The sequence below is a fragment of the Theobroma cacao genome, chromosome 8 (assembly GCF_053813885.1).
Source record: "Theobroma cacao isolate CCN51 chromosome 8, ASM5381388v1, whole genome shotgun sequence".
Lineage (NCBI taxonomy): Eukaryota > Viridiplantae > Streptophyta > Magnoliopsida > Malvales > Malvaceae > Theobroma > Theobroma cacao.
The window spans coordinates 6581475-6604940 of NC_142646.1; the positions used below are offsets into that span (position 1 = coordinate 6581475).

The 23466-nt window shown below is 34.1% G+C and overlaps 5 protein-coding genes across 5 annotated transcripts; 2 read left to right on the forward strand and 3 right to left on the reverse strand.

Moving 5' to 3' along the window:
• Positions 1 to 140: 140 nt before the first annotated feature.
• LOC18592348 (BTB/POZ domain-containing protein) lies at positions 141 to 3207 on the reverse strand. Its single transcript, XM_007019022.3, has 4 exons — positions 2951 to 3207; positions 2686 to 2831; positions 1384 to 1499; positions 141 to 1023 (listed from the first exon to the last, which is right to left on the reverse strand). Exons 1-4 carry the CDS (start codon positions 3061 to 3063, stop codon positions 418 to 420), a joined length of 981 nt encoding a protein of 326 aa, XP_007019084.1. The 5' UTR covers positions 3064 to 3207; the 3' UTR covers positions 141 to 417.
• Positions 3208 to 5371: 2164 nt separating this feature from the next.
• On the forward strand, positions 5372 to 9307 carry LOC18592349 (V-type proton ATPase 16 kDa proteolipid subunit). Its single transcript, XM_007019023.3, has 3 exons — positions 5372 to 5574; positions 5967 to 6252; positions 8889 to 9307. The coding sequence occupies exons 1-3, from the start codon at positions 5496 to 5498 to the stop codon at positions 9019 to 9021; spliced, it is 498 nt and encodes a 165-aa protein (XP_007019085.1). The 5' UTR covers positions 5372 to 5495; the 3' UTR covers positions 9022 to 9307.
• Positions 9308 to 9626: 319 nt separating this feature from the next.
• Positions 9627 to 11714, forward strand: LOC18592350 (Acyl-CoA N-acyltransferases (NAT) superfamily protein). The gene is made up of 2 exons (XM_007019024.3): positions 9627 to 10071; positions 11489 to 11714. The coding sequence occupies exons 1-2, from the start codon at positions 9808 to 9810 to the stop codon at positions 11558 to 11560; spliced, it is 336 nt and encodes a 111-aa protein (XP_007019086.3). The 5' UTR covers positions 9627 to 9807; the 3' UTR covers positions 11561 to 11714.
• A 51-nt stretch (positions 11715 to 11765) lies between these two features.
• On the reverse strand, positions 11766 to 15852 carry FBP7 (F-box protein 7). The gene is made up of 11 exons (XM_018126156.2): positions 15679 to 15852; positions 15306 to 15392; positions 15027 to 15139; positions 14515 to 14631; positions 14332 to 14428; positions 13481 to 13554; positions 13327 to 13380; positions 13139 to 13240; positions 12910 to 12968; positions 12395 to 12605; positions 11766 to 12177 (listed from the first exon to the last, which is right to left on the reverse strand). Exons 1-11 carry the CDS (start codon positions 15686 to 15688, stop codon positions 12118 to 12120), a joined length of 984 nt encoding a protein of 327 aa, XP_017981645.1. The 5' UTR covers positions 15689 to 15852; the 3' UTR covers positions 11766 to 12117.
• Positions 15853 to 20132: 4280 nt separating this feature from the next.
• LOC18592353 (caffeic acid 3-O-methyltransferase-like) lies at positions 20133 to 22425 on the reverse strand. Its single transcript, XM_007019028.3, has 4 exons — positions 21927 to 22425; positions 21323 to 21633; positions 20963 to 21027; positions 20133 to 20651 (listed from the first exon to the last, which is right to left on the reverse strand). The coding sequence occupies exons 1-4, from the start codon at positions 22316 to 22318 to the stop codon at positions 20343 to 20345; spliced, it is 1077 nt and encodes a 358-aa protein (XP_007019090.3). The 5' UTR covers positions 22319 to 22425; the 3' UTR covers positions 20133 to 20342.
• Between the last annotated feature and the right edge of the window lie 1041 nt (positions 22426 to 23466).

Genomic DNA, 23466 nt, shown 5'->3' on the forward strand with positions numbered 1-23466 from the left:
CAGGTCATTATCTGGGGCAATGTTAATGTGGTTGAATTCATCAATAATAAACATATAAATATTTATTGTAGAAATGCAAACAACTTAAATATGAAGCAATCATACATTTTCAAACTGCATAACAAAGTTCACAGTGGAGATACTCCCAACAACCCAAGCTTACATTCCTTAAAAGCCGAAGTTTTTACATCAGTTACTATACAATGCCACACACACCTCAAGCAATTGATTCCTGGCACATGAAAAAGACCTTAGCATCCCTATATATGCATATTACAAGAGAAAAAAAGAAAGAAAAAAGAAAACAGAAAAAATTGTGATTTCATTGAGTATTATTATACAACTAACTATACTGTAAGGACTCCCACATATTTGTCTGCTCACCGGCAGCAGAAAGGGAACAACTCTCAAGGAAAGTCATATTGGTTTCCAAACTGTGAGCACTTCTTGAAACATCTCCAGCATCAGTTCTCTATCTGCCTGCCTGAAAAGGTTATTGATTTCATCTCTAACATCATATATCTTGCCAAAATCAAACAAGTACATCATGCACCCTTTCTTCAGCTTGTTCAATTGGTAAAGCCAAGACTCCTGCAACCTCTCAAGGACATTCTGTGAATTGATGTCTTCTAAGAGGCTTTCTTCACAAGCATCTTTTAGATCTACAATGTCATATTTATTTGCCGCTCCCAGTAGTGCCAGTCGATGCTTCCAAAAGACCTCTTGCTTTATCGTTCCATACAAGTAACTGAGAAAGGCCATGCAAGATTCCAGTGACATGTCCTCTATAAGGATTGTGGATGACTCCTTTTCCTTAAGGTTATGATGGAACATGCTCTCGAAAACAGGTGAACTTGCAGATAGAATTGCCTTGTGAGCTCTTAAAGTACCATCAGCAGTATTGATAGTAACATCCGCATGAATACCCTCATCAAGCATGCGAGCAAGGCAGTGCAGGGTGCTTTGAGTTGACACAGACTGCATTGCTCCTTCAATGGGCCATATGGAAATGGATTCACCACCCTGGGTTTTAATATCAAAAGAGTAAAGAAAACAAAGAAACATGTTAACATATAATAAGGGCTCACTTCATAGACATTGGCATATAACAAGAAAAAGAAAAAAAAATCTCTTGAAGCATATTTACTTGCTATATATTGCCAGGTTTTGAGAAAGGTGGGGATGCCAGGGGGGGGCGGTGTATCCTTTGTCAAGAACCCTATTCTTTTCATTTTCAGACTCAGGTACCTCCTCTTTGGAGGAGTGATGGCTCTTCAAACAAACACTAAAGTACCTTCCCAAATAAGGGGGGAGAGAGGAGTAGAAGACATTTACTGACAATGCAATTATACCACATTAAAATGATAATCTAAAGGAGCTCACATTCATAGGGTAGATCCTCAGGTCCAGGAACTCAACATCAATAATGAAGCGCCCATGGAAAGTAGAATCAACAGGCCAAACAAAGTCATCACATGTTCGCAGTGGTCTCTCAAAAACTGCAGCACCAAGTAAGGAAATTATTGTCAAGGGCATCTTCTCAGAGCTGCTTAACAGACTAAATATGCGTAAAGTCAAGTTGAGAAAGAAATTTTTGTTGTTTTATTCATGAGAAAGCAAGTTGAAAAAGCCATAGAAAAGTTAAAGAGATCAAAGGCACTAATATAACATTACTTATGACAATGTAAACAATCATGACTACCGCCTACTCCATTTTGAAGTAAGTTAACATGATTTCCTCTTTCTTAAAAACTTCAAGCACAGCTAGATTCATGTCAGCATATGGGCTCAATATGAAAAGTTCCTTTCTTGTCACACCCATAATAATAGATAAATTCAAAATTTTATTTCTCCATTCTTGCATCAGCATGAGACAAGCAAAGTAAACACCAACTTTCACTTATCAAGCGCTTCTTCCTTCTTCCCATTTTTCTCGTCCAAAAAAATTAAAGTACTTTTGCAATCAAAGGTGAGTGATTTCATTCCCATGTTTTCATTCTCAAACCAAAATAACACTGCCCAAAATCATGAATCACGCTCTAATTTCAACTATCATTTCCATTCAAAAAGTTTAATCACAAAAGACACTAACAGACAGACAGACACACACACAAAGCCACAGTAAAGTCATATTTTGTAGATAATAAAACTCCAACTCCAAATCCAAACTTGCTTTTCAATTTCACAAGTTAAATTACTTCCACTATCATAATTTAAATATAAAAGTTGGATTATTTTCCAATTAGCTGAAGCTTTTAGATAACTGATCATTCAACTATCTCTTTTTATTGAATCAGAATGAAGATTTGCGTTCAAATCCTAAAAACCTCATCCTCTATCCTTTCATTCTTCACCCAGCATCTAGTCCATCGGGCTTACATGCAAAACTCTTTACACACTCTTCAGCTTGCACCTTTTCTTATAAACTTGAATCCACATTTAAAAGCCATTAATCATTAATCCAGCTTAAAAATGAGTTAGAATTTAAATGGTACAAAAGTTTGACCTTTCCTATCAGTTTAAAATTTTAGATAACGGGTTAGCAATTATCACATGCAAAAAATAAGAAACTATAACAGCAAAAAAAATTCAAAACCTAGAATTAGCCAAATAAAGAAAAGCAGGGGATCAAAACAGAGGGGAAGAGAGAGAGAGAGAGAGAGAGAGAGAGATACTAAGGCTTACGTGGGGAGATATGAAGTTTACGATTAGCACCAGCATTTGAGACCCGAAAAAAAAATTTCGCGAAAGGAGGCTGCTCCTTGGACACACGAGATGGCTCAGGAAACAAACGAATATAGAAAAACCGATTCTTCTCTATAGACAAGTGCCTGTTTCATTAAGTCCCCCACCCAAGAATCAGTCAAATTATCCAAGAAATAAACGAGAACCCAAAATGAACAAACAACTTTTTAACAAAAGAAAAATCTGGGTATTAGATAAAGAATACCAGTTCCAAAGACCGACCTTGAAAGGGTCGGATTTCTTGTGAGAACAAGGACCAAAGTTGTCGATCCTCCATTGAGCTAATCTGGAGATCGTTTCTACCTTTGAATCACCCATTTTGTCTTTTTTTTTTTTTTTAATTTCCTTTGGTTTATGCGTAGGAAGAGCTGAGAGCTATCTTCGTAGCTTGTTTTAGTAGTAGCGTAGGGGTACAGACTACGTTTGTTTGACTCCCTTTCTGTTTGGAAGGTTGAAAGCTTTCTTTTCTGTACTGAGAAAAGGACGGTTCTTTTTGCGGGTACTTGTTTGCAAAGATAAAAACATGCCTTTTTCCGTCAAATGAAACAACGACTTGAATTTATTAATACATTAAAAACTTTATATTTTATCTTCAAACTCTGAATTCTAAAAATTCTAAATTTTAATAATTAAAGTATCCTTTAGAAAACCCTTTTAATGATTTTAAAATATTTCTTAATGTAAAGTGAAATAATTGCCAAATCAGCACACACCTCTGAGATTTTTTTTTCTTCTGTCTTCCCTTAAATATTGATACACACCATATAATGAATGTTGGGGTGAACCTTGTAATTTGAGAGCATGGATCACATCCTAATTTGGTGGGATTTATGACACATAGAAATAATAGTAAAACCCTAACTTTAATAAGAAGTAATTGAAATATATTAGTATCATGTCAAGTATATCAAAAGAAGTAGATAATATATTTTAATTTTCTTTTAACATATAAAAGATTTTTAAAAGTTTACAAGCATGGGAAGTATGCTTCTTATAAAGTTTATTTTTTAAAACGAGGATAATGATCACGTAATAAAGTAGTATCAAAGTAAACTCAATGTAAATCCTCTTCACGCCAAACATCTTTAAAAAAAATTTTATAAAATAGTCAACGACAATAACGTTGTTAAATTGAATAGGGTAAAATGTCATGCTAAATAATAAAAATAATGCTTCAATTTGTTTTTTTAAATAACATGATTTTTCAATTTTACATTAAGTAAATTGAAAATTTGAAAAAATTTATGAACATGAACATTACAAATATTATGAAATTAGGATAACTTTGTTTTAGATAAGGTTATATCTTATTATAACCTTAGCTATATCTTATTTAAGGGGAATTAAGATTAACATGCTTTTGCAATATCTTGTTAAAGGGAAATTAAGATTCAGATGCTACAAAATGCAATGTTTGAGTTCCAATTCTAATATTCCAGCATATGAGAAATTTCCAACTAAACTCAAAGAAATAGCACAGTATAAAAGGTCAAACATCACCGATTTATTAACAAATTAATAGAATTAATCCCTGATGACATGACGTAGATTCACACTTAACCTGCAATTTTATAGGAGAACAATTGTGGTCAGTTTTTTCAACCATTTGGGCGTAAGAGCACAACCGACATTTTAATAAACAATATCAATTTGATGTGACTAAAAGCAATAGAGATTTATAATGCCACTTGACCAAACTAGCACTAGCCCTACTTATCTCAACACATGACTTCCTTTACCTTGCCAAGAAGGAAATGTATTTGTTGTGTTTTCTCTCAAATGTTTGGTTTTAAAAGGAAAACAGACCTTTTTTCTATTGTTGTTAATACTTTTAGCTAGCTCCACGTGACTGCATGATACAAAAAGTAGCGATTTTACATACCCAAACAATTCTTATTTAAATGTGGAAAATTCATTTTTGTTGTTTAAAAATTAATTTTTAGTATGTACAATCTAAGTAATATGAAAATTCATATCAAATTGGTACATGCTCTGATATTAATTATAATAATTCAAATTCAAATAATGCTAGTTTAATAAATTTTTGAATGTAAATTATATCTCTCAAAAATTTAAATTCAAGTTGTTATTAGAAATTGATTTAAATTTTTATATAAATTTTAATAATTAAATTCACGTCTGATATGTAATGAAGTATAAATTATATGTTTTTTTTATTTAAAAATAAAGTTTGTGATTATATTTATAATAAAAAATTTTAATTTTAAAAGACACAACTTACATTAGAAAACCAAATATGATGGCAACATGAATTACATGTAAAATATAATGCTAGAATCTTGGTTTAAATTTGATGTCGCACATTTAAGCAGCAAAAAAATATATGTCGTGATGAAGTGACAGAAAGAGGAGGACAAAGCTGGCTTCAGAACGAGGTGTGACGGTTGGCTCCGAAACCGAACACATGCCCAAAAACCTGTTAATTAATTTATTACCGTAAAAAAAGATGGACATCTTTTCCATTTCACTCTTTGGGCTCAAAACAGCCCAGTAGCCCTTTAGAATTGGGCTAAGTTGGTGCCCGAATGGGCCGAATCTCATTCACTTAAAAATCAGCGAGGGCATTATGGTAAATCGAGCCACTCCAATCAATCATCATCCTCACCAGTCACCACCGTCCTTCCCCGATCCCATCCTCCCATTTACTTTAGACATTAAAGAGAGAAAAATCTGCAATCCAATCAAAGAATTATCCTATCTTCGCAACCAAACAAGTAGAAGAAAGAAAGATGTCCTCCACTTTCAGCGGCGATGAAACCGCTCCTTTCTTCGGCTTCCTCGGAGCCGCCGCTGCTCTCGTCTTCTCTTGTAATTTCTCCTGCACTTTTCTCTCCAAATTTTCCTCATCATTATATGCTAATAATGTTAAGTTTTTATGAAATTGTTTAATTTGTATTTAAGGTAGTGAAAAGAATTTTAAAGTAATTACTTGAGTGATTATTAATGTTACTAGTACTTATTTAATTGCTATGAATATAAGTAACTTATACTAGTAGTTTGTCGGGAGATCGTAACAAAATTTCATCTTTTTTCTAACTAACAAGTTTTAATGAATTTTATAGCTTAAGAAATGAGTGAATTAACAGGAATGATAAGATATTTTTTTTATATATAAAGGGCAAAAATAGAATCAAAGGCTCAGTGAGTTTTGTTATCTATGGGTTTGATTTGAAATTTATAGTTTTTTTTTTTATATATAGGCATGGGAGCGGCATACGGGACGGCAAAGAGTGGGGTGGGAGTGGCCTCAATGGGAGTGATGAGGCCAGAGCTTGTGATGAAATCTATAGTTCCAGTGGTTATGGCTGGAGTTTTGGGTATTTATGGATTGATTATAGCTGTTATTATTAGTACGGGGATCAACCCGAAAGCGAAATCTTATTATTTGTTTGATGGGTATGCACACTTGTCATCTGGTCTTGCTTGTGGCCTTGCTGGCCTTTCTGCTGGAATGGCCATTGGGATTGTTGGGGATGCTGGAGTCAGGTAATATTTTCTTTCTGGTGCTGGTTTTGGGACTTGAATTGGATGTAGAATGCTTTAGTCAATTGAATTGTGAATTGATTTACTTGTCTGTATTTTCTAAAGCTTACAATTCACCACTGAGCTGTAGATTTTGAGTTTTGAACTGATGAAACTATTTTCGCATAGAATATTGTTTTCTAACTGTTGAAAGTGTAATTCTTACTTACTAATGAAGTGGGAAATGAACACTTTTTAAACTTGTTCTTAATGATGATGTACTTTTCTGTAGCTAACTCTGATTTGTGGATTTTCGCTGTCACATTTAAAGTAGTATTCATCTGTAATCTTGGTGTACTTCCATGTTATTTTGCTTTCTTTTTTGAACTTGATGCTAGTTTTCTTATTTGTTCCATTATGTTTCTATTTAGTGCTTATAACAGTTTGTTGTACATGGACCAAATAAAATTGTTTAAAAATGGACTTTCTCTGATCTTTTTAAGGACTTCTATGCTTTGAAAAAAAGTTGTTTATGTGATTGTGGACACTAGGGACTTGATTCCTGATTTGCTTTTATCCATGTTAGATGGAAGGAGGATTAGCTTGATTCTGTCACGTGTTAAGTGATGTGGTTTTTTCCTAGATTTGACCTGTAATGTGCATGTTTGATTATTATGTCCAGAATTTGAGGGTCTAGCTCAGTGAAAGTGTAAATGTGAAAGATATGCAGAGCTTTACAATTAATTAACTATCTAGGTGGGAGCTATGGTTAGTTTAAACTTCCAATGGAAAATTGCTTTCAAAAGGATCACTTCAATCTGTAGATAGCTTCATATTCTGGTTTGATTTGTGAACAATTTGAAGAGCTTATCGGTTATTTCAGAGAGGCAAAGGTAGTTGTTATTGCACCTTTTCCCTCTTAACCCCCCATTTCATCACATCTGTGATTGTGCCTTTTAGTCTTGAATATACATCCTGCTTTCAGATAATAATTGCCTGCAGATGATCTGTTTGCAAAACTGCTTGTCTCTAAGATTGACATAGTCTTCTAATGCTTTGCTTTTTGGCTTGGTTTTGTTCTATTGGACAAGCATTGAACTAGTGCCCCCCCCCCCCCTCCCCCCCCCCGCCAAAGTTCCTAAAATTCTTTGATGTTGTATAGTAATTTGTCTTTAGACAAGTAAAAAATTATAATCTTGTCTCCACAAAGGTTAGTGAAAGTGTAAATGTGAAAGATATGCAGAGCTTTACAATTAATTAACTATCTAGGTGGGAGCTATGGTTAGTTTAAACTTCCAATGGAAAATTGCTTTCAAAAGGATCACTTCAATCTGTAGATAGCTTCATATTCTGGTTTGATTTGTGAACAATTTGAAGAGCTTATCGGTTATTTCAGAGAGGCAAAGGTAGTTGTTATTGCACCTTTTCCCTCTTAACCCCCCATTTCATCACATCTGTGATTGTGCCTTTTAGTCTTGAATATACATCCTGCTTTCAGATAATAATTGCCTGCAGATGATCTGTTTGCAAAACTGCTTGTCTCTAAGATTGACATAGTCTTCTAATGCTTTGCTTTTTGGCTTGGTTTTGTTCTATTGGACAAGCATTGAACTAGTGCCCCCCCCCCCCCCCCCCCCCCTCCCCCCCCCCCCGCCAAAGTTCCTAAAATTCTTTGATGTTGTATAGTAATTTGTCTTTAGACAAGTAAAAAATTATAATCTTGTCTCCACAAAGGTTAGATACAAAAATTTTATTGATACTTTATATTATTTTCTGTTGAGTTAGAAAAGTTATAGTTACATGATATTCACTATCCAATATGTAAAGGGCCAATAATAATTTTTAATAACTATATTAAATAAAAGTTCCACCGGCAGTGTATAAGATAATCTTCCTTAAATATTTGTATTTTTTTTTTTTACTCAACTACACATAAAAGTAATTTGTGCTCTGAAAGTAATTTATTTAACTATTTTACTTAGATAAACAACAATCTGAAAAGAATTGCTTGCTTCGCTAAGCGTAAAGTCAAAACTTTTCAAAAACATACTTTATCAACTAATCTTGTTTCAAAATTTCATTAGAGTTATTACGGTATACTTTTATGGGTGATTTTCTTAACAATATAAATTATTTGAAATAGCAATTGCATCAACCTTGCTACTCTAATATTAAGGTTCTTAACTTAAACTTCTGTACAGTTAATCATGAAATTTAAACTTTTTAACATGATACAATACAAATATGAAATTGCATATTATTTAGCATGAAGAAAAGTTGGATAAAAAATTTTTGATATATTGTATATGGTTATTTTGCATTAAAAAAAAACCCTTAATATTGTATAAGACTTTCACTCCTTAAACTGAAAATCCTGATTTTGTCCTTGCTATTGGGTATTGTATTGGTATGTACTGTATCTTTTGCTTTGGCTTGGAAGATGTCTGTCCATTTTGTTTGAATAACCTACAGTTGACCTGGACCTGTTTTGGTTGAATAGATTGATTGGAATTTATTCTAGTCAATTTTACATTGATTTAATTAGAATGCTGCCAAACTACTTATTTTTTTCTTATTCTAGTCAATATACGTTGAGCTAATTTGAATGCTACCAAACTGCTTATTGTTTTCCTGTTTAACTCTTTATTAATTGTTTTTAGGGCTAATGCACAACAGCCTAAGCTTTTTGTCGGTATGATTCTTATCCTCATTTTTGCGGAAGCACTTGCTCTCTACGGACTCATTGTGGGGATCATCCTTTCATCCCGAGCTGGTCAATCTCGTGCAGAATAAACAATGCCAAACTTTAAAGCTGTTATTTTTTTAATGTTATTTTATATGGTTTAAAGTTGGAAATGTATAATCAGAAATTGACTGAGAATACGCCGAGGTTTTCCCCCATTTTAGTTCTGTTCCGTGTGATGAACTCTCTGTCTGTGTTGGGTCTCTGATCAAGATTATGGAACTGTACTCTTTTCCAAAGAGCATCATGCTCTGTGGCGCTGGACTGGATTACCTGAATGTATTATGAGGCTGATTGCACTTTCTCAGATAGATATAATTGTTGAATTTTTAAAAATTCTGGATTGATGTTCTTGCTTTGTTTACTTGCTCCTTGATCCTGATTCCTTGGAACAACTGCTCCATGAACAGGTCTTCTTGCCAGTTGATGGTACCGGTTCCAAAATCAAAATGCTCACCTTTGGAATTTTAATTATTCTTTTATTAACAAGATAAAAGAAAGTATATATCACTACTTGAATTTTAAGGAATCAATCACCATAACTTTTCTTTTATTTATCTTGCCTGAATCTAGGCTTCTAAATTGTTAGGAATTGAAACTGCCTTTACCCATCTTTTAGTGCTTAGATTGGTGTTTTGGCTTCCTTTTGGACGATAAGGTGAACAAAGGCCTCAACTTCCAACTTTGACTTACGTATATGACGGATTGTCTGGTACCTACGCGCCTCGCAGGACCAAACCGGTCAGATCTTTTACAGGGTCCATCCTTTGATCCTTCTGACGAGAGCATTGCATAAAAGATCATTAGACCAAACGACAAGGAGTCAAATTAGAGAGATGGCAACGAGGGGTGCAACAGGAAACTCTCTTGAGGCACCGAAGATCGCGTGGAACGAGACCCAAAGGAGGTTCGAGACAGAAGACAAGAAGGCCTACGTAGAGTACGTGTTAAGGCAAGATGGCAAAGTGATGGACATCGTCCACAGTTTTGTCCCATCTTCGAAGCGGGGCATGGGCTTGGCTTCCCATCTCTGCGTTGCTGCCTTCAATCATGCCAAGTCCCACTCTTTGTCCATTATCCCCTCTTGCTCTTATGTCTCCGTTAGTCCTCTTTCTCTCTCGTCTCTCTTTCATTTATAGCATGGATTTATTTTTGGTATTACTAATTCTTAACTTCTTTTGTTTTTTTTTTTTTTTTGTAGAATTTGGTTTCTGGGTTTCTATATTTCTTGTTTGTTTATCAAAATCTGATGAAATATTGTTTAAGGCTTGTAAAATATTTTAGGAACCCAAAGCTTTTGCTGGCCGTGAGAACGCAAGCCAATAAGAACCAGGCTTAGTAGTACGTGATTACCCTCTAAACTGCTAAAGGAATAGTGGTTTTAGGAAGAAAATTTTCAATTTTTAAGATGAGGAATCTGGTTTCCTCATCTTATTTCATGCCAATTGAGTGAAACAAAACATTCGCCTTTTCCCCAATCATGTCACACCTAAATGCTTTCTTCCACTTATTGAACAATTTCGACCCTAGGCTTTAACCACCATTATCTAGCTACCCCTTCTTTGCAAACCTATTCCTTTTCTGCATCCCTTTCACTGATCAGCTTTTTCAATAACATTAATGTGCCTATGCTTGTCTTGACATCAAAAGTAACTTGAAGTCGAAATTTAGGTGAGCAGGTTGTCTATAACAAAATCTCTCTGGGGTTGAAAGATCATGACCCTCTTTCATACTTCATAGCAATATGATGCATACAAATGGTCTAGTGTTTCTTAGACCAAGCGGCTAATTTGTTTATATGCATGAATTGTGATGATAGTATCCTAGGTTTGACTACAGAATCATGGTAGGTTTACTTAAAAAGGTGGTATTTTTCATGACTGTGAGCTACTGACTTGAACTATGAGTGAAAGCTGTGCTATGTCAAAAGGCAGATCGTAATGTCCTACATTTTCTCTCCTTTAGGACTGGTTAGCTTATATTATGATATATGCATTGTCTTAGAGTAAAATGTTGGTATGCATTTGGTAATAAGAGCTCCCTAGTGTGTACGAAAAAGACGCTATTTCTTGCTTCTGTAAACATTTTTCGTGCTTGTTAGGCTAGCTGATGCAGTTCCATTTGGCAATAATTGGTTTTGAAGATTTGAAACAAGTCTTCTTCAAGAGTTTCGATATGCAGATAGTAATTATAGGTGATTATTTACTTGTAAGTTGTTATGAGGTCATCTTTCTGCTGTAAAGAGCATTAATTTGTATGTAAGCATATGTGTATGCCCTTCTTCATAAGGAAATGTGAGGAAAATCAGTGTGAAGTTGGAAATTTTCCATTCCTGGGGTAAATAGACCATTGGATATGCTCGACATCTTGATCAGATTCTTTAGCGCTGCAATAATTTGTGATCGTTTTACTGAGAAAATATATTCCTTCGAATTGTTTCACTCTCATACTTGTGGTGCTGGGCAATGCCATGCTTTACTATACTTGAGATCATTAGCTCATTTTGCTCTTTTTCAGGACACTTTTCTTCCGCGAAACCCGTCTTGGAATACTCTACTGTACTCAGAGGACCTCAAATCCAATATCTAAATAGCTTCAGTAGTTGTTATGGCTACTAATTGTTGCATATACTCTACTTTCAACTGAATAATAATTTGCTGTACTTCTGTCAGATAATATCTTATCACAATTTGTATCTTTGAAATACCTTTTGCTGATAATGATATCCCCCCCTTCTTCAAAACATTTAGCTGGTTTTCGACATTTAACAAGGGATGAAGACTGCAACATAATATATCTGAATCTACCTTATAGCTAATAACTTCCGTTTCAATAACAAACATTACTTGGTGTATAAATTACAAATGGCAGCACTCCACTACAACATAACAGTTTAATTTGCGACAATTACAAATCACATTAGAATAAATTACATGGCATAACATGGATAAATGCCAGAGACAAACAAGAGGGGGCACCCAGATCCCTGCATAATGAATCTATGATCCATGGCATGAACTCAAAACAAATTATAATCCCATGAACACAGATGTATTCATGAAATAAAGGAATACAATCAATGCCAACTATTTGCTTGGAGGATATATGGTATATTTACAGAATTAAATACTCGGTTGCTGAGAGTCTCAGCCAGGCACATAATAATCCATCTTTTCCACCGGCAGATTTAAAACAGATGTTTCCACCTGAACAATGGGGACAATGATAAAATTATTCATGGCGATAAACACAAATACACAGTCTCTCTTCTCAAATCTTGGCACACACTTCCCATTAATGAAATTCAATGGCAAGTAGAGGGTCTTGCCCCAATGAGAAAAAACATTTTTGTAAATTCCGAATTTTGCAGCAACAATCTATTAATTCATTAAGCAAAAGATCAGAGGGTAATAACAAAGTTACCTCTTCGAATGGGACAAAGACAAATGGCGTTAGACCCCTTTTGTGGGACACCGCAGGCACATCTGGGTTGTGAGTTTCATCATCCTGCCACCCTTCGACAACTCCAAGGATGTCTTCTTCAGGACCACTGGCTTCATTTTCGTTCACGCCACTTGTAACAAGTGAAAGTAAATCCATTCGATTGTTGGCCCCTGCTATCGTTCCTCGTAATCTGCAAAAGTATGTAGGTAAGAGAAGTGGGCAACACTGCTAATGGAGGGGATTTAAACAGAGGGAGGGATATTGGGCATCCTATGACTAAAATGATTAATAAACAATAAATGCAAACAAAATGCAGTACATGCCATCAGACCCCCTATCGAAAAGCAGATAGTCAAATACATTGAACAAGTTTGTATTTATACCAAGGATAATGGTTTTAACTCCACAGCAAAATTAACTAGGAAGTCTCACCCTGAGCTCATAATTGAATGGACTAAAATACAAACAATAAAATTCTATGCTTCTTATATTACCTTAAACGAATTCTCAGCACAGTAGGACGCATGCCGGGGTACAAGACAGCAGCTTCAACCTACAGAACAGAATGATCATAAAAAACTTTGCATACCGAGCTATTGATACTAGGATGAAAGCAGGCAATGAATTGAACAGTTAATTTAATACACATTCAATGGAACAGAAAGTGCATTAACTCTGTCAAATATAAAATCCCAAACATTATTGTGAAGAAGAGAGCCTGACCTTGTCATCTGACAAAGTGTAATGGCCACCAAACACACAGTCTGTTTTAGATGCACGGAAATTCATGCATTTTGCTGCATCCTTTATTTTTTGAGAAGAGTTCTAATCACAAAGAATAGAGATATCGATTAGATTCAGAAACATAGCATCATGTCCACAAATGAACTATGTCATCTGTAAAATACAACCTTGTATAGAAATCTGCCAGAAGGAAAAAATCTCAAATATCGGAAGTAGCAGACCTGCAGGAATATTGATGAAAAGACAGAAAGAAAATCAGAATGAGTTCAGAATAGAGAGGAAAAAAGTAAAATATTCTGGGATGAAGATACAGAGGCATACTATGTGAACTGGATTTGTAACCTTCCACTCAGCAACTCCAGCACGAATATAAGTATTCCTACTCACATAAAGACCTGCAATGTGAAAAGTGATACTAATTTCATAAAACAATCTTTAGGAAGCCAAACATTCAAAAAGGAAAAAAAGAAACCACTGGTAAGCACAGAAGAAAACCATGCTTGGTCCAAGCCAATCCGTATGTACCACGAACATAACATAAACACTGCAAATGGCAGTTTTTTCCCATGTACATCAGATTCATCGTATTTCAGGTTAAAAAATTATGCTGTTTATAACAGTAAATATAGCAGTTAGCTGACATTTTCAATGTCAGACATAACCATTATAACAGTATGTATATATATATATATAGTATGTCCATAGTGCCAACATCACACACTGCCTTGAACATCCTTGTGAAAGCAAAAATAAGCTCTGATACAGGTGATGCCATTGCTGCCTTACTTCTAAAACTTAGTTAAAGCTCTCATACAGATAAACTCTCTCCCTCTATGGCTGTACAGGTGTTGGGACTGTTAGGAGAGGAAAGAGGGGGGGAGTGAGAGAGAGAGAAACCATGTCTAATTCTGTTCAAGTTCCTTATAGATCCCTGACAAGTTTCCAAACCAACGAATATGTTTAGTAATTGGGGCAGATATGAAAATTGAAGAATATAATTACAGAAATGCTCCCAAGAAAGAAATGGCGACAAATGCTGCAATCAACAAGACCGAGTGTAACACATAGCAGGGAGTTTCAACATAAACAAATGTTGAGAAGCTAACCCCCTCCCCAACAAATATATTACACCCAAAAAGTAAAAAACAAGCAAGGGAGAGAGTATTTCGTACCATCCGTTCGTACCCTAGGTCTTGAAAGCCACATTTTCCTCCATGAACCTTCATATTTTGACTGCAAAATCTTATAATTCTCCACTACTCCAGATAGCTTCATAAAAGATGCAGCAGTTTTAAAGCTTCAGTAATTTACACACAACAGCCTAATAAAAGGTTCATTAGCAATGCCAAATTTACCTGCCAAGCCTTTAAGCATGCACTCCGCCAAAATACAGGGTTACGAATTGAGTACCTCCACTTTCGACAAACACATGATGCCCTTCCTAAATCATATGGAGTCATCCGTACAAAGACCTGTACATTCATTTCCATGATTACTCTCTAAATTACAGCACTAAATACAAAACATATTGTTTTTTTTTCTTCTTTTATATTAGAAATTATATTGCTCTTCATTTAAAGAAGCCGCATTCTAGCTATTCATAGGCTGAAAAACTGATATTTTGGCATTACAATTAGAATATTCAGCACTTAAGCTAAAGTGTTTCCCAAGTTTAAGCAATCAGAAAATAAACTTCAAACAAAAGTCTGTTTATCAATCAAATCAAAATCAACTGTTTCAAATCATATTTTCCGCATTCCTTTTTTCCAAATGGACAATAAACAATCACGAGAAGCTACCAAACTAAGGTTATTAATATACTATCTTTGCTCAAAAAAAAAAAAAATCCGGCAATGCTTTACAATACCTCAAAAAGCAGCTCATCGGGCAAGCAACGATGGAGAAGTGCAGGATCAACATATGCTCTTCTGCTGACGCTTCCATAAGGGGCAACTGGTCTAACATTTTTTCCATAAAGATCTGAAATTTAAAAATAAGAAAAAATTAAGAAGACGAAGTGCTTTAAACTGAAAATTAAGCTAAAATTGTTAATTTTTTCTAAAAAAAGTTGAATTAAAGGCAAACATGAAAAAAGTATAATTAACAAAAACGAAATGAAAAGAAAGAACAAAAAATACATAAATACCAAGCCAAGGCCTTTGCGTTACAAAGTACTGTACGGTCTTCAACCGCAAAGCTGATTCTAGTTCCGCAGGAACTGTTAAGGCAAAGTCTGCAAATTAAGGCCATTAATCAATTAATAATGATAAAATGAAACAAAAAAAAGGATAACAAAGACAAAACCCGGTGAAATTAATCCATAAAAACAAAATAAAATTGAAGCTTAAAACTTTCACCTAAGGAAGTTTTTCTTCTGAATTCTTGGAACTAAACGAATTCGAAATTGATAGTTAATGAATTCGAAGAAAATTTTATTGGAACAATATTCATAGAATCGCCGGAAGCAAAGAAAAAGTGATATTGGAATTTAAAACTAAAGAATTTAATTAAATATATACCTGAATTCATGGGAATCGAATAAACTTGGATTTAAATTCTTAATCTCTTTCGTTTTTTCCCCTTTCTTTCTACGATTTTCAAGACAAAATAGAAGGAAATCTTCTTTTTTTCTTTTTTTTTTTTATAATTAAAGAAAGAAAATTTTGTGATTGAAAAATGCTGACTGATGAACTGAATGACCCAATCAGAATTAACGACAACACTTTAAAGACGGTGCGTTTTAACTGACGCGGGCATAACTGGTAAATAAATTGTTAGTTATCCATGGTCCGGACTGGATGGGCCTCCCCAGCCTCATCGAACCCATTCCTTATTCTGATCGAGCTTAGACAGCCCTTTTGCAAAAATTGTAAAAAGTGGGCCTAGATTACAGGTAAAGCTAGTTTTTGCGTAAACAAAATTAAATTTTATGTGTGTATATTGTATATATAAGAGAAAATAAAATGAGAAGTAATTGGGATTTGATTATCTTAAAAAATTAACATTAAATTAAGAACATCTTCTCATTAATGCTTGCTTTTTTAAACTTTCCTTCTTTTTTCCCCCTTCCTTTTTTATCTATATTACATTTTGTTTTCTAAGTGTATAATTTTTTAATTTGGAAAATGAAAGATTTTAATCTAAAATTTAAAATAAATTAAAAAATAAATACATTTATTATTAAATAAAATATTTAAATATATTTATAATTTTATTTTTACAAGTATAACAGATTCAATAATGGCTTTATAAAAGATAAAAGCGTAGTCAATATAGTTGCATATGTATGTTTTTTTCTTAGAGGAAGAGATTATATTTACATATCATTATGTCATGATCCTTATATATTTTTGTTCGGGTTCATATTTATACATTATCAATATAAAATACCTATACATTATCAATGAACTAAGGGCACATTAATTTGGCTATTCCTAAGTTCCCTTTGATTCATTTTGAATTAAGAAATAATTATTCTTAAGAATAATCATTATCTAAAAATACGAAATAATTAATACCAACCTTTCCATGACATTAGCCATTCCAATTCATGGAATAAAGTTCAAATCGTTATGGATAAAAATGACCTTACTTGTTATGTGAAATTACTAATTTTACCATATAAAATATCATATTAATATTTTAATAAAAAATTATTAAACTAATAATATTTTAATAAAAAGGAAAAATGAAAATAGAGAAAAATAACAAGAAATTAACATAGAACATTATACTAATATTTTAACAATAAATTATTACATTATTGATATTTTATTAGAAAAAGGAATTAAAAGAGAAAAATTGGAAAAATGAAAATAGAGAAAAAAATTAAAAAATATTAATATTAAACTTTAATATTTTAATGATAATATATTAAATTATTATTTAACAATAACAATGCCAGGAATAATAAGTTTCAAAAACCTCAAAAATTTTATTAAATTATATCAAGAAATAGATGAAAGAAAAAGGAATGATTATTCCTGTGTAAATGAGGTTAAGGATGCAGCATTTTTTTTGAAGACTGAAGTACAACACAAAGGCAATGAGAGCACACGTGATAAGCATGTGAGGCAATTAAACTAACAGTCGCTGTATATATTATCTTTTTCCTTTTTAAAAATAGATATTATAGATGAAAACAAAACAATTTACATCATTTTAGATTAAGCTATGGCGTGATAGTTTGTAAATAAATATGAATCAATGCTATTGGGAGAAAAATAAAAACTGTGTAAATCTAAAATTAGATGATCATATTGTATAGTCATTCCATCTAACACATAATACATTGATTAACTTCAGGATAAATAGACGTAAAAAATAAATATTTAAGCTTAATAAAGTGCTTTGAATTGGAATTTTTATAAAGTCAAATAAAGAATCAACTCGACCTAGAATCTCCAAGCCACTCTCTATTCTGTTCTCTACTCTCTCCGTCTTGCCTCTACCTTCACCTTCGACCTAGAATCTCAAAGCCGCAGTATATTCTGTTCTCTGCTCTTCTCTCCTTTCTTTATCTCCACCTTCACCTTCGACCTAGAATCTACAAGCCACTATGTATTCTGTTCTCTACTCTCTCTGTCTTTACCTCTACCTTCACCTTCGACCTAAAATCTCAAAGCCGCAATATATTCTGTTCTCTACTCTTCTCTCCTTTCTTTACCTCCACCTTCACCTTCGACCTAGAATCTCAAAGCCGCAATATATTCTGTTCTCTGCTCTTCTCTCCTTTCTTTACCTCCACCTTCACCTTCGACCTAGAATCTCCAAGCCACTATGTATTCTGTTATCTACTCTCTCCGTCTTTACCTTTACTTCCACCTTCGACCTAGAATCTCAAAGCCGCAATATATTCTGTTCTCTGCTCTTCTCTCCTTTCTTTACCTCCACCTTCACCTTCGACCTAGAATCTCAAAGCCGCAATATATTCTGTTCTCTGCTCTCTCCTTTCTTTACCTCTACCTTACCTTTATTATTCACTCACATTATTAAACAAATTATAGAAATGAGAAAATTCTTAGTAAAGTGAGAAAAGTCAAAGAACAGCAATCCGAAGTAGAAAGGAAATTTGCGCAGACAAAAAGCATCGCCATCTGTAGATAATATACTCTTAGCAAAGAAAGGGAAACCGTAGATTGAAACATGAATCAATGTATTCAAGGGCTGAGGAGATACCTGAATAAGCCCTTGAATACATGGAAAAGTGTTTATTAGATGTACTGAGCAAACACTGTGGCCACTTGGCAGTGCATATATATACACCCAATCATCATAGAAATTGATCAAGTGAGGCTCTAGCGCAACTTCACTGAAACAGAGATGGAGAACAATCAATCAAGCATTGATCTTGGGTCTGAAAGGTTAGATTAGAATCTTAGAAGTTTATAATCCATGGATTTTTCTCTTGATTATTATCAATTAATTTCATTTTCTTGTTTGCAGTAAACAAGGAGTCGGTCACTCTACTATAATCCAAGCTGCCATCGGCTCTCTCGTAGTTATACTGCTCACCACCATTCAAGTTTTGTATCAAAACGACGATAAGTCTCCCTTCAAAGCGCACGCTCTGATAATGAAGATTTTCATCGTCTTTGCCTTCACCTACACTTCACTGACGGTGGCTGTAATAGCCCTACAATCCCATTGCACGAGCTACCTTCCTCTACTGAACCATATCGGTTTCGTTTTGGGAGCTCTCGTCTGCGACTTCCTTCTCTTGATACTCCTCCCTCCATTTGGCTACTTTGTCTTGCTTTTATGCATTCTCATGCTTCTAATAATATTACTCAAATCTTACCAGCAGATATTTAAGTTGTTACGCAGTGTAGCTACGCTAGCGTCAAACAGAGCGGGGGACTTGCTTCATAACATTTATGGGTGTACATGCGCAATGTGTCTAAGGATTCAACTTTCCCTCCCACGCAGTACCATTGGCTCCGGGGATCAGGGCCACCTTGATTATGACCTTGAACTGAATGAAGCAACAAACTAATAGCTTCTGGTGGAATGCAAATCCGTCTGCCCTTTTATAAGATTATGCCATGCCCATAGGACTTAATGGCAATCTTTGTTTGTCAAGTCTCTTCTTTTTCCCGTCCTGATGTTTTCCCTCGTTTACTCTCCAGCCTTTTCTCTTTGCTTATTCTTCTGTGGTGGCGGAGGTTTTAGACGACGGGAGTTTTGACTTTCGCCTGAGTTTTTAACCGACGAGTAGTTCATGGAGGAGTAAAGCTAAGAACAATCCCAAGAATCCCAAAAATGGCTCTGTATTAAAGCTTGACGGTTCCAAGTCATTGTTTCCGTACGAGTTTCCTTACAGGTTTTGGGTCTTTTGGATTCTCCTCGGATCTAAGTTCTCAGTCCGCTATGAGTTCTACCGAAACAGAGAATGACAAAGAAGATCATCTTTAATATCTTCCGCCTGAGTTTTTAACCAACGACCACTAGTTCATGGAGAAGAGTAAAGCTGAGAACAATCCCATGAATCCCAAAGATGGTTTTAGATTAGAGCTTCGCGTTTCCACGTCTTTGTTTCCGTACGAGTTTTTAAGGGATACAAGTTACTAATAAATTTTTGTGGGTAGGCAATTTGCACTCCTTGTGGTGACTCCAAATAAAAAAGAAGAAAACTATGCAAGTTTTCATTTCACTAATTGGGTTATCACAGTCCTTCAAAAGCTACCACTGCACTTTTCTCCTTCTCTGTCTCTCCTTTTCTCATGTTAATGTCCTTTCTATTTACTTCTAAAATTTCCTTTGAAAGCTATTGGACTTTTGAGGTGAAAGTGGAAACTAAGTAGGCAAATCGCTGGAGCTGTCATTTGATTTTTGTTTCTATACAAATGAATAAGTAGCTTCAATCTAATAAACCAAAAGGGTTTAATGCACTCCTGAACATTTTCAAAATTGACAGAGGAGGTAAATGGTAATTTTCATTAAGCCCAAGACAGTCATGGCTGGCACAGATCAATTGATATCATGCACAAGGAAGAAAGCTTGTCAACCATTATACAAAAAACCAACAGAATGAGTCTTCTTGTTCTTGGAGCAATAGAAGAAACTATTCCATTCAAAAAGAACCAGTTACATATTAGAGACTAACATGATCATGAGATGCAAATACATATAGCAATAGAACAACACATATTGAAGTACCAGAATTGAAGTTTTGAACAGAACATCAAAGATTTTCTCTTTTGTGGAACTCCATGACCCAGCTGTTATAAGCACAGCAGATGACTTCAGAGCCAGAGAAGCCGGTTCTTAAAGCCAAGGCTTCATATTCTTTTCGGGTTCTCTCTTTGCCCCCAGGGTTTTGAGCTAACATCAATAGATCTTGCTCACAAACAATGTTGGAAGAAACACTGCTATCAGGAGCCTCAGGGAGGATTGATTCCACAATGATTACTTTGCCACCATTAGGGAGAGCTTCCCAGCAGTTCTTGAGAAGCTTCAAGCAATGCTCATCACTCCAATCATGGAGTATCCACTGCAGGTTTTATCAACAAACAACATAGCAAAACTTACCAACAAATCTTTCGAAGAAATATGATGGTAGATATTCGCTTGCAGTTGTAGATTTCCTCGAGTTATATTGATGGGGAGTTCAGAAAATAAAACTAAGAAAAGGAAACAAATTTGCTTTGGATGTAGTTAAGCTCATTTCTATAGTCTTATAGCTAGTTAGTCTGCTTTTTCAACCTTCTAAATTTATCAATTACGACCGAAAATACAACTGAACTAGCTAAATTTACAGAAAAAGGTGCCCCATTTAGTTTTCTATATGAAATAAAGCTTTACCTTCATGAAAATGGCATCACCTTTTGGAACACTTTCAAACATATCTCCTCCAACATGCTCCACACCTTTTGCAGAAAGTAGTAAGACATGAACTCGATTACTGTCAACCTTTAGACTATACATAATTAAATGAACTTAATTAAAACGCAACAGACATTGTTCTGCAGTTTCAAGTACTTTGTGTTAGGGGTATGTGCAGAGAGACAGAACAATTAAAAATGTGCCAGCTAAGACACGCTTTAAATTAGTCAGTGAAGAGATATGAACAGGGCAATCAAATTGGATTACCAATTATCCCATCATTTTATAGAAATTTCACAGTGATCAAGTCAAGTGGGTAAAAAGGGAGCGACATGGTACCTGAATAAGTTGGTGCATCAGCCAAAACATGAGGCAGATCAAAATTGATTGCCTTGATATGAGGATACTTAGAAGTAATGATACCGAGAGCAACTCCAATTCCACCACCAACATCAACCAACACTTCCACCTCATCAAACCCTTTGTAAACATCAAGAATCTTCCTCATGATCAAAGTAGTGTGATTGGACATAGCCTGGTTAAATACCCTGTTGAACCTTAGATCTGTTCCTGGATACTCAAATGCTGTCATCCCATATGCCCTGTTAAAAGGAATCCCTCCTTCTAGTATAACATCATTTAAATGGTACCTGAAATCAAACAAAATAAGTTACCAAAACCCATAAATGTTAAGTGATGTTATCTCACATCTACTTTGAGTCTATCATAGCTTTTATAATCCCAGTTGATAGAGTTAATTTGAGATAACTTTTGCTTCAGTTTGTTAGAATTACCCTTACACAGGGAAGTGTTAACTGTTAAGTGGTGTTATCAGTATATTTAGAATTTTGCTTTGACCTTATATAACAATAAATAAACTTGAATTTTTGAAGATAACGAAATTTTTGTTAAGACAAAAATTGGCAAAGATTATGAAAAATACCAGCTTTCCATGAAGACTTTGTCATGGTGCAACAAAAACAGAGGAGCAACAGACCCTTCATCCTGATTCTTAACAAGGAACTTGCATAAGGGCCCTGCACCGTAGAGTCTCTCAACTTCTCCGCTTTCCTTTGTTCTTACCGAGCACTTCAGAATGGAATAGCTAGCCAACAGGCGTAGCATTCTATCTAGTAGCACAGACGCTTCAGGATTCTTGGTGGGAAGGCCACTCGCGATCTGGGAAGGTGATAGAAACGTGCCGTCACCAGCGGCGGAGATTGTGTCGATGATGTTCAGCTCTAGGGCTGATTTTAATACCATGGGAAGAACGACGGCGTTGGCTAGCCGGACGGCTAGCTTGCCAAGTTCTTGGTCTTGATCTTCCTGGGTCATGGTTTGTAGTCGGTCGCTGTTCCTGAATTGATTACTTTGCCACAAAGCGCTGATTCTCCCAACCTCATGTCAAGATTGAATCTGAACCACTAACGTTAAATAGCAGAGTGACAGGCTGAATTAATTGTATTTTTTTTTTGTATATTCATTCTCAAAGTGCTTTATAATAAATTATAATATGCTTAAAAAGTGTTATTTCCAGCTGAATTAAGCTTCAACTTAAACAAGCATGCTCAAGTGTCAAATCTACGTAGCCTACTACGCAAAATTTTTTTGCTATACAAGTTCAAATTGCAATTTTTTTATTTCATATATATGTTTAAGATCAAATCGAGTTTAATTAAGGATTAAATGAGCAAAGTCGAAATAATTAAAAGCCATTTCGACTTCACTTTAGTTTTGTTAATATTTATTTCTTCAGTTTTAAATTAAGTGTTAATTTTTTTTGTTCTTTCAAAATTATGTCTGCTTTTTAACATTTATTTTTATGTTAATGTATTACATAATATTTTCAAAAGTTTATGAATTATTTTAAAAAATTAAAATATATTTTTAATTACTTTAAATCAAAGTTTTATATTTTTATTTTAAGTCAAAAAAATACATATGATTAACAATTGATTTACTACCATTAGTTTTTTTTATAATTAAAAAAAAATTTAAATCTTGCTTTTTAGACAAGTAGATCATGCATTAATCAATAAATCAAATATTTAAATTCATTTATTACCATTAGTTAAAGCACTATTTGTTATTTTATACTAGATAATATATCAACATATTACTTCATCATATGATATGACACGTCGATATGTTATGTCATTACCATGTAAAGTTTTGAATATAATTAATCATAAAAATTCATTTAATACAAAAATAAAAAACAAATGAGTTTATTAAATATAATAAAATAAACTTATTTAAAATTTTTATAATAATTCAAAAAGCTTTTTTAATATATCAATATTATAAAAAAATGTAAATTAAATATAAAACATGTGAAAACATTTGTTTTATTTTATTTTAATATTTGAATATTTACTTCTTTCATTAACAAAATCCTAATAAACTTATCCGTTGATTTTTACTGTATACTCCTATCATTTGTAAGTCATGAAATTTAAAATGACTCAAATACTTTGATATCA

Bases quoted from the DNA above. Each gene is read 5' to 3' on its own strand.
- LOC18592348 (XM_007019022.3), bottom strand. From the start codon at position 3,063: ATGGGTGATTCAAAGGTAGAAACGATCTCCAGATTAGCTCAATGGAGG. The intron at 1,500-2,685 runs GTAAGCCTTAGT...TTGGTGCTGCAG, and splicing joins TAAACTTCATATCTCCCCAC to TTTTTGAGAGACCACTGCGA. The intron at 1,024-1,383 runs GTGAGCTCCTTT...ATTAAAACCCAG, and splicing joins TGAGGATCTACCCTATGAAT to GGTGGTGAATCCATTTCCAT.
- LOC18592349 (XM_007019023.3), top strand. From the start codon at position 5,496: ATGTCCTCCACTTTCAGCGGCGATGAAACCGCTCCTTTCTTCGGCTTC. The intron at 5,575-5,966 runs GTAATTTCTCCT...TTTTATATATAG, and splicing joins CGCTGCTCTCGTCTTCTCTT to GCATGGGAGCGGCATACGGG. The intron at 6,253-8,888 runs GTAATATTTTCT...AATTGTTTTTAG, and splicing joins GTTGGGGATGCTGGAGTCAG to GGCTAATGCACAACAGCCTA.
- LOC18592350 (XM_007019024.3), top strand. From the start codon at position 9,808: ATGGCAACGAGGGGTGCAACAGGAAACTCTCTTGAGGCACCGAAGATC. The intron at 10,072-11,488 runs GTTAGTCCTCTT...GCTCTTTTTCAG, and splicing joins CCTCTTGCTCTTATGTCTCC to GACACTTTTCTTCCGCGAAA.
- FBP7 (XM_018126156.2), bottom strand. The intron at 15,140-15,305 runs GTATTTATGTAT...TTTAAATTTCAG, and splicing joins AACGCAAAGGCCTTGGCTTG to ATCTTTATGGAAAAAATGTT. The intron at 13,555-14,331 runs GTACGAAATACT...TTCACATTGCAG, and splicing joins ACCTAGGGTACGAACGGATG to GTCTTTATGTGAGTAGGAAT.
- LOC18592353 (XM_007019028.3), bottom strand. From the start codon at position 22,318: ATGACCCAGGAAGATCAAGACCAAGAACTTGGCAAGCTAGCCGTCCGG. The intron at 21,634-21,926 runs GTATTTTTCATA...GTTTGATTTCAG, and splicing joins AAAGTCTTCATGGAAAGCTG to GTACCATTTAAATGATGTTA. The intron at 21,028-21,322 runs GTACCATGTCGC...TTTCTGCAAAAG, and splicing joins TGATGCACCAACTTATTCAG to GTGTGGAGCATGTTGGAGGA.